This window comes from Dreissena polymorpha, chromosome 10, assembly GCF_020536995.1.
Source record: "Dreissena polymorpha isolate Duluth1 chromosome 10, UMN_Dpol_1.0, whole genome shotgun sequence".
NCBI lineage: Eukaryota > Metazoa > Mollusca > Bivalvia > Myida > Dreissenidae > Dreissena > Dreissena polymorpha.
The window spans coordinates 31,760,410-31,771,047 of record NC_068364.1 but is presented as its reverse complement, the minus strand read 5'-3'; the positions used below and the strand labels follow the sequence as shown (position 1 = coordinate 31,771,047).

The following is a 10,638-nucleotide window of genomic DNA, read 5'->3' as shown; positions in this document are numbered from 1 at the left end:
AAAGCGGAAAGTGTCGTCCCTGTTTAGCTTGTGCGGACTGCAAAGTCTAATATGGGACGACACTTTACGCACATGCATTAAACCCCCCTTTGACAGAGCACAGCCCAATTTATCTTCGTAACGGAATTTAGACAAGATGAAAATGTAAAAATGTTTATTGTAAATAAATATAGTTTAAATAGGCCTTTTCACAGATTTTGACATGTATTGGCGTTTGTCATTAAATGCTTTATATCGATAAATGTAAACATTGGATCTACAAAATCCCCAGTCAAAATTAAGAATAAAATGATAAAAAAGAAAAAAAAAGTAACCTTCAACAGAGCTCGAACCACTGACCCCTGGAGTCCTAGAGTAAAAGTCTACCACTTAGACCACTCGGCCATCCGTGCTCTTGTGTGTATATCAGAGTTTATTTTCAGGTCCTATTAGCCTCTTCACGTGGTCTTGGTAGCCCGACCAATAGCCATCCGTGCTCTTACAATAAAGGATGTATTATATACTTTATAAGCAATCCTCGAAGTGTCCCAAAACATAACGACAACAACAGAACTCTCCAAATTATTCAATCTTTTCGCGTTGCAACGCTTTATAATTTTCAGGTTTTTAAATCGTCAAAAGATGCATATAATGGTTATTTCAGAGCATGGTAAATGTTCAGTATTACTGTGTCCTCACAAATATCAAAACTATAACGAAGATTTGTGAACCTGAAACCACTTTTTTATTTTTTCAATTTACCAAAACGTGAAAAGGCCCCTTTAAATGGTAGCTTTGTTCTCGTTGTAGATGTCTTACACAAAGGAATTATGAAACTCTAAACATTATCGGTGCGTTGTACATGAAATTGGCCTTACATCAGCTCGAATATATTTAAGGTCGTGAGACGATCTGAAAGTCCGTTATGTATGACATACGTCTATGTAATGTGACAAAACAAAGGTTGGTCTTAAATTCCGTTATGTATGACATACGTCTATGTAACGTGACAAAACAAGGTTTAATGTATACATTTTAGGAGTCATATTTTGGTTCGAATAAAGCTGTCATGAACATGGTGAAACATAATCCACACAACAGTGTTTGTTACCATACGTTAATCTCATTTAGTTGTTTAGTTGTAACCTTGACAGGGCAATACATGGGGCAAAGTGATGATCTTTTTTCTTAACAAGAAATATCTTTGTAAAAGATAAACGATGTTGATTGTGGTCGATGTTTATGAACGATCAAAAGTTATAATCATACGATCAAAAATAGCGAATGCCTTTTTTCTGTGCAGTTCTTAGCTGCATCACACGCAAATCAATTACGGGGTGTTGCGCCAAATTTCGTGGCTTATTTCGCTTTATTAGATATAATTACTAAGATATCTATATTTACAGAATAGAAAAACACAAGAAGCATGAAAATCAATGAAAGCATATAGGTCAGCAGGCAACACTCCAATCTTATTTGATTCCATTATTCATAGTATCGTGAATCATTGTGCTCATGCTTAATTAATTGATCTAAATGGATAAATATTTCTAATTAAATTAATCAAAATTGGTCCTTATCATGCAATTGTTGAAAACACATTAAAAATCTATGACTGACATACCATAATAATATCAAATACCGAATATATTTAGTATCTTTCTGATCAAAATATACTTCAAGTGCACATAGTTTACGCGATAGCGTTTATATAACGATTACTGAAACTCACTGCAAACTGACCTTGCTACCTTGCGGGTTGGAATGCAATGCATTTAAGTGTGGTCACAATTCCACTGCTGGAACGACGGCTTTTTAAAGCTTTAAACATTTACGTGTTTAATGGTCGAATTCGAAAACAATTTTAAATATTTTCATCAAAGCGTATATCAGGTTAGTGAACAACAATACTTAAATTAGCTAAAATTTATGAGTGCATAGAATGCAATATCGTAGTAATTACACAATATGAGAACACAGCCTTTAAGTACAAACGCTCTGGGGCTGACATTGTTCTAAATAAAAAAGGGGCACACACTCTGTAATCATGTCGAGAATTGAGTGTTAAACTCTCTCAAACCTTATCATTAGAGATACAATTGTTTCTTACTGAATACGCAGTCAACGTCGTTGCTAAACGAATTGCAGTAGTATATCCCTTTTCATACACTTTACTCCCCAAAAATAGAAAGTCGATGGAGTAACAAATTAATGTTAATTTGAACTCTGTTTGTAGATTGCACGTTTTCTATTGCGAAAAGTTTCAGGCCTACCGGCGGGCAATTTTATATTCAAATTTATTGGTCGCTAACAAAGGTCAGGCTAAGGTTTAAAGCTGGCGTATAAAGCAACGCCGAAAAAAAAACATGGCGCCATATATTGAGTTTGCAGGTCTCCCTTTCAAAAAACATGTTCGAGACACAATTTTCGCAATTTTCACTTATTCCCGATTTAACTTCCATTGAACTTTACCGTATGATTGGTTTCCATTTAACTTTACCGTATGATTGGTTCCCATAAAAGTTTGTCGAGCAATGATTTCGTATAAGTATGAAGCTCTTGTTATTGAGTTTTAATTCATGAAGATTTTTATTACAGAAATGATTCAATTCAAAATGATGCATAATCCGATTATATGCATGTACTTGCTGCTTTTACATGAATGAAACGAAAGCAATTTGTGGAAAAAAACTGTAAAATATTACTTATTTGTAACCTTTAAACAATACGGCATAGTTTTGATGCAAATGCACAATACACATTTAGCTGATCACGTAGACCACATACACAGCACGTCGCTGAGTCGCAAAACTCACTTCGCAACTATTTGTTGGACAATTAATTGCATTTCTTGACGTTTTCATCGACGCAAAACATGGCAGATGAAGCGGAAGACCCAAATCTAAAGGCTGGACACGCACCCGCGGGTAATGTGTCGTTCGGTTTGTTGAAATTTAATGCAATCTGGAACCGTGTTGTCAGCATGGTAAGGCGACGCTTAACTTCGCACGTAGTTGTTAACAGTTTTGGTTACCATTACTAAGAATGTCGCTTTTTGCAATTTGATATGGACCGACGTACCTGTATTAAAATGGACTGCCTTAATAATCTAGAACATTATTAAAGCGTTTTAAGTTTCTAAGCATTACATCAACATGTCACAACTCTTGTAGACTTGTGTTATCCCTTACTCTCATAGTATCGGCCCTCCTCATAGTGTCGTGCCTCTTACAAAAAAAACTTTTTAAAAAGCTGGAAAATTTATGTTGTTTTTTTTCAATTTTAGAAGTTGTAATTTATTTTATGGTTATCCTGTGAATGACTATTACTATTACACCGATCATTCACATGAAGGTCATGTTTATTCCAGGGCGATACTATGATTTGTAATTACCTAACACAATTATATTAGTTATCCCCACGCTCCGAATTGGAGCGGGGGGGATTATGTGGTTAAACCGTCCGTCCGTCCGCCTGTCCTTGCCACTATCTCCTCATACACCATAAGTACTAGAACCTTCACACTTAAACACATGGTATCTATGAGCATATGTGCGACAGTGCACTATTTTGAATTTTGATCTGACCCCTGGGTCAATAGCTGTGGCGTGTGGATACGCGTCGGCTGCGGCCGCGCCATTTCTAGTTTATTTATGGATAAATAGTAGCATTATCAAATGTTTAATATGCCGCTTTAACAGGGCTTTTTTCCTTCTTTGAGATTGGCCGTAGACGGACATTTTACAATTTTGACATGGACAATTCACAGATCTAACACGGCCGTGTTATTTTACAAAAATGGCGTTTTAAATTGTTAAAAACTGACTTTTTGTGCTGAAAACTGTCAAAAACGGCAATTTCACAATTTATAATTACGTTTCGTTTCACAGTTTTTCATTCCGAATTCGCAAATTTTGTTTGTTAATCTTTTGACTGGCGTCGCTTGTTGTAATCGATTACAAACGTGAATAAATTAAAATTTAAAAAGCCGGTGAAACCGATGTATTAGTTTATGCGCGGCCGAACAACCCCGCCATTTAACAAACAAAATGGCGTCGCAACACTCGCAATACTATATGTTAAAAAGATTTTTAAAAACATCAAATAATCGCGATTTATTGCAATGCGGGATTTCCATAAAGAAACAAAAGATTTCTAGAGGAGGTTAAATGTTTTTGCAATGCAGTATTACAACGGACGTGGATTAAATTATAAGGAAAGTCATTTGAAATCGAATGCAAATGAAAGCACCTGATTTATGCATTGATTACCGAGAGTGAGACTTGTTATTCTATATCTTATCCGTTTACAATTGTAAATATTGGTTAAACTAAAGTATAACTATGATCCATTTATATGAACCATTTATGCTTTGTAAAATCTGAAAAAATAAAAAAAGTGGTTTACATTTCTTACATGATTTTATTTATCGTTTTCCACTTTAAGTAAATAGAAGTAAATTGATAATGGCTATATATAATGTTCAAACAGCATAAAACCAGAACACTCTGCGAGTAACTCGCAGCCTGTTGAGGTTTTATGCTGTTTGCTGCTCATAAATATCTAAGGTTTGGAGATGAAGTCTTGAAAACTTGAATCTTGTAAGAAAGGTCTTAAATTAAACACAACTGCCTGAAAATATGGATATGTGTGGTAAAGGTTTAAGCGAGACAATATATTAACAGGGGTAAGGCGTTTCTATGGTTTTAGATAGAGTTTACCAGTCAGAATATTGTTGATCTAAATGTAAATGGTTAATTGTTGAAAGAAAGTGTCAAGTCAATGCAAATATGATTTAAGTGCATTATATACAGACATTTCAATATGATGCAAGTATTAAACATTCTTTTACTAAACTAATTCTTAACCAATTTAATTTCAAAATTTTTACATGTTCGTTACTCGTTTTTTTTCACAATTTTCAGAAGTTGGCGACTCTTTATTTAAACATTTTGGAAAGTTCGCGACTCACTTTTCAATAATAGGTCTAGTTTTGAATACACTATAAGAATATTTTAAAAATAACATGATCAAGAGTTTCGTTTTTCCATTAAGTTACTATTTTAAGAACAATCACAAGCATAAAGTACAAAATCTTAGCAACCAACAGAAGGGCCGATACTATGAGACAATTGTACATTAAACAGATTACTACAAGGGGGCTTAGTCTACCCATATCACATTTAACTTGTTTTTTTTTTCTAGGGAGACGATGACTTTCCCGATGCATAAGTTTGAGTTTATATGTCGGTTCACCTATTTCCCATTCTGTTTGTAGAAACAAACTTGTCCTCCTCTTTTCACTGAACAATATTTAAACTTACAGGCATTCTTTCTTATAATATTTACTATTGCATGTTAAATTTGTATCAGAAAGTTAAAAAAGTTATGTCCCTTTTGTGACTTTGTATTTATTCTTTGAATTATCGTTTTTATTATGCCCCTCTCCGAAGAAGAAGGGGTATATTGTTTTGCTGGCTGTCTGTCCCTAGAAAAGTCTGAATGTCGGTTGACCAGTTCTTTTCCGATCAATAACACGTGACCGATTGGCTTGATGCTGCACATGTGCATTGGACTTAAGCATTAGATTACCCCTATTGAAATGGGGGTCACTAGGTCAAAGGTCAAGGTAACTGTTACACTAAGTGCAAACATCGTTTCCGAACAATTACTCGTCAACTGATTCACCGATTGGCTTGTTATATATGCATTGGCCTTGGACAGTTGATGACTCCTATTGAAATTGGGGTCACTAGACCAAAGGCCAATGTCACTGGCACAATAAGTAGGAAAAGCGTTAATGAACAATAACTCATCAACGAATCGACCGATTGGCTTGATACTTTCCATGTACATTGGCCTTGATCAGTAGTTGACCACTTTTGAAATTGGGATCACTAGATCAAAGGTCAAGGTCACTGTCTTAATAAGTGTGAAAATTGTTTCCGATCAATAACTTATCAACAAATGGACCGATTGGCTTAATACTTCACATGCGCATTTGAATTGGAAAGTAGATGACCCCTATTGAAATTGGGGTAACTAGGTCAAAGGTCAAGGTCACTATCATACTTAGTGTGAATATTGTTTCCGATCAATAACTGGTCAACGAACTGACCGACTGGCTTGATACTTCAAATATGCATTGGCTTTGGACAGTAGATTACCCCTATTGAAATTGGGGTCACCAGGTCAAAGGTGTAGGTCACTATTACACTAAGTGTGCAAATCGTTTCCGATCAATAACTGGTCAGAGAATTGACCGATTGGCTTGATACTTCACATGTGCGTTGGCCTTGGACAGTGGATGAACCTATCGAAATTGGGGTCACTCGGTCAAAGGTCAAGGTCACTATAACACTAAGTGAAAATCGTCTCCGAAAAAGAACTCGTCAACGAATTGACCGATTGGCTTGCCACTTCCCATGTGCACTGGCCTTGGTAAGTACATTAACCTATTGAAATTGAGGTCACTAGGTCAAAGGTCAAGCTCACTATCACACAAAGTGGATACTGGTCAATAACTTGTCAACGAATTGACCGATTGGCTTGATATTTCACATGTGAATTTGCCATGGACAGTAGACGACCATATTTGAAATTGATGTCATAAGGTCAAAGTTCAAGGTCTATATTATAAAAGTGTAAAAATCGTGTCCGATCAATAACTCGTTGAAGAATTGACCGATTAGATTGATACTTCACGTGTGAATTGGCCATGGACAGTGGATGAACCGCATTGAATTTGGGGTCACTAGGTCAAATGTCAAGGTCACTATCACACTGAGTGTGAAAATCGTTCCTGATCAATAACTCGTCAACAAATTGTCCAATTGGCTTGATACTTCACATGTGAATTGTCTTTCGACAGTAAATGACCCCTGTCGAAATTGGGGTCAATAGGTTAAAGGTCAATGTCACTGTTACATACTTAGTGTGAAATCGTTTCCGATTAATTACTCGTCAACTGATTCATCGATTTGCTTGATACTCTTCATATGCATTGGCCTTCGACAGTAGATGACTCCTACTGAAATTGGAGTCACTAGGTCAAAGGTCATTGTTACTGGCACAATAAGTTGAAAAAGCGTTTCTGATCAATAACTCGTCACCGAATCGACCGATTGGTTTGATACTTCCCAAGTGAATTGGCCTTGATCAGTAGATGGCCCTATTGAAATTGGGGTCACTAGTTCAAAGGTCAAGGTAACTGTCTCAATAAATGTGAACAGTGTTTCCGATCAATAACTCATCAACGTATTGATCGATTGGCTTGATACTTCACATGCGCATTCGCCTTGGACAGTAGATGCTCCCTATTTAAATTGGGGTCAGTAGATCACTTTTTAATCTTTGATCTTTTCATCGAAGTCACCGAAGTTTTGGAAACGCATCAACCGAATTTAATTTTGATCTATATATTGTAAAGGTAAACATCTGAGCAAGTTTTAGTCAGATTAAACCATTTAGTTACTTGTGAATATTATAACCGCGTCTTACAATGGTATTATTGAATAGACAATATTGCTACCATATTATATTATTGATGTGTGTAATATGAAGCTTTTACTATTGATGTGCATTATTGGCTCTAAAACTTAATTAACACTCTACCCAGTGTTACACAGTATAATTAGGTAGATCACTGTGAATACTACCTCAGTTGTGAAGAGCTAGGGTTAAGGTTGCTATAACCTCATTTTTTACTACTGGACTACCCATTAAAATCTGCATAATCATTAAATAAATATCATACATACGTAACATACGACATTTACATGGCTTGATGCCTTGTATGTTTTTATTACGTGACGTTGTAGGTCTTACGTTACAAATAAACAAATTGTTATTATGTGTCATCATGTGTAATGTGGCTATCAGATTGATAACAACTTTTTTATGCCCCCCGGTAGGGCGGCATATAGCAGTTGAACTATCCGTCTGTCTGTCAGTCTGTGCGTCCGTCCGAAAATTTTAACATTGACCATAACTTTTGCACTATTGAAGATAGCAACTTGATATGTGGCGTGCACGTGTATCTCATGGAGCTGCAGATTTTGAGTAGTGAAAGGTCAAGGTCAAAGTCATCGTTCAAGGTCAAAGGTCCAATATATGGCTTTAAAGCGGCGCATAAGAGGGCATTGAGTTTCTTACAAACACGTCTCTTGTTCCTAATAAGTTTGAACTAGTTTTTGGACACCCGTTAACCAGCTTTAAGGCCGGGATAATAGTGTTAATGTTCTAACCATGTTGCATCAATATGCGAACATTTCAGCATATAGAGGTGTAACCAGCTAACAGTTGACATCACTTACTTCACCACGTACATGTACGACGACAATATCAGGACCATGGTCAAAATATTTAAGTCCATTACCTATTGAACGGTTTAAATCTCAAATATTTGAATTGGCCTTTCCAAGTCGGTGATCCCATGTGTCAATCATTGTTTGTGTATAATTGGAGATCTTTTACCTAAGTAACAGACATTAATTTTTCTCTTGCTATAGTTTCTAGAATTGTATTGTTTGCTATAATAATCAAAGTTTAGCTTACTTCAGAGAATTGATAAAAAACTAAGCCGTATAAATTAATGAATTGACAATAAATTGACATTAATCATATTTAGCATTACAATTAAAAATTAAAATGAAAGTTTTAATAGTTATCTTACAAATTATTTACTGATAAACCTTTGCAATATCTTTTGAAAATAAAAGAAAATATAAATGTTGAAATAAAACGTGAAAAACACTGAGATGGTGCAATGCAGTCTTAAACGGTTGTAAATGCATTGCAGTCTTCAAACGGGTGGGAATGCATTGCAGTCTTCAAACGGTTGGGAATGCATTGCAGTCTTCAAACGGTTGGGAATGCATTGCAGTCTTAAAACGATTAGATTAAACCTATTTATTTAAGCTCGATTGAATCGATTGCCTGAGGCTTATATAAAGCTATCAAGTCCGTTTCATGGGCCTAGATCCAGTACTTGGTGTCTTTGAGAGAGATCTTAAGAACGCTCCCACGGTGCGGATCGAACCCGTGACCTCCCGGTCGCTAGGCGCTATGGTAACCTTCAAACGGTCAGGAATGCATTGCTGTTTTGACGACGTTATCGGGGTTTAGTATAAAAACAATCTGATTATGATACTTGGTTGTCTCACAATTTTTTTTAAATAAAATCTTATTGTAAGATTGCACTATTAACGAATGGGTAAAGCATACATCAGCAAAAAGGGTTTATTTTTATGGTGAAGTCTTAATGATGGTAATGTTAAACAATACGCTATGTTTTATTTACAGAAAAACACATATTCCTTCTTTTGATAGCTTGAAATATTGGTAAATTCAGAAGATCCAAATATGTTAATATTCCGTTTTTCATCCCACAGTGTCAGATACAGATCGTCCAATAGAAGCACGAATTTGAGACCGCAAGACAAAAGCATGCATTTGATGAAAATGTGTGGAGGACTGACGCAGGCATTAATGAAAATGTATGCAGGACTAAAGCATGCATTTGATAATAATTGTGCAAGGCTAGCGCATGCCTTTGATGAAAATGTGAGAAATACCAATACATGCATTTGATAAAAATGTGTACAAGACTAACGCATGCATTTGATAAAATATGGATAAGACGAATGCATGCATTTTATAAAATGTGACTAAGACTAACGCATGCATTTGATAAAATGTGTGCAAGACTAATGCGTGCATTTGAGAGACATTTTTGCAAAACTTACGCATGCATTTGATCAAAATGTATGCAAGACTAACGCATGCATTTGATCAAAATGTGTGCAAGACTAATGCGTGCATTTGATCAAAATGTGTGCAAGACATAAGCATGCAGTTGATGAAAATGTGTGAAAGACTAACGCATGCATTTGATGAAAATGTATGCAAGACTAACGCAGGCAGTTGATGAAAATGTCCGCAAAACTAATGCGTGCAGTTGATCAAAATGTGTGCAAGACTAACGCAGGCATTTGATCAAAATATGTGCAAGACTAACGCAGGCATTATGCATTTAATGAAAATGTGTGCAAGACTAACGCATGAATTCAATGAAAATGTGTGCAAGACTTACGCATAAATTTAATGAAAATGTGTACAAGACTTACGCATGCATTTGATCAAAATGTGTGCAAGACTAACGCATGCATTTAATGAAAATGTGTGCAAGACTAACGCATGCATTTGATCAAAATGTGTGCAAGACTCACGCAGGCATTTGATGAAAATGTGTGCAAGACTTACGGTTGCATTTGATCAAAATGTGGCAAGACTAACGCAGGCATTTGATGAAAATGTGTGCAAGACTAACGCATGCATTTAATGAAAATGTGTGCAAGACTTACGGATGAATTTAATAAAAATGTGTGCAAGACTTACGCATGAATTTAATGAAAATATGTACAAGACTTACGCATGCATTTGATCAAAATGTGTGCAAGACTAACGCATGCATTTAATGAAAATGTGTGCAAGACTAACGCATGAATTTAATGAAAATGTGTGCAAGACTTACGCATGAATTTAATGAAAATGTGTACAAGACTTACGCATGCATTTGATGAAAATGTGTGCAAGACTTACGCATGCATTTGGTGAAAATTGGTGCAAGACTTACGCAAGCATTTGATAAAAATGTAT

At 35.7% G+C, this 10,638-nt stretch overlaps 2 protein-coding genes across 2 annotated transcripts in view; one reads left to right on the top strand and one right to left on the bottom strand.

Moving 5' to 3' along the window:
* Positions 1-10,638, bottom strand: part of LOC127847405 (uncharacterized) — a 54,739-nt gene that overhangs the window by 31,000 nt on the left and 13,101 nt on the right. The gene's annotated exons all lie outside the window — the stretch shown is intronic.
* Positions 2,840-10,638, top strand: part of LOC127847406 (death-associated protein 1-like) — a 47,702-nt gene continuing 39,903 nt past the window's right edge. Inside the window, exon 1 of the mRNA XM_052379279.1 lies at positions 2,840-2,906. Within this exon, the coding sequence (XP_052235239.1) occupies positions 2,855-2,906 (52 nt within the window). The 5' untranslated portion in view covers positions 2,840-2,854. The remainder of the gene's footprint in view (positions 2,907-10,638) is intronic.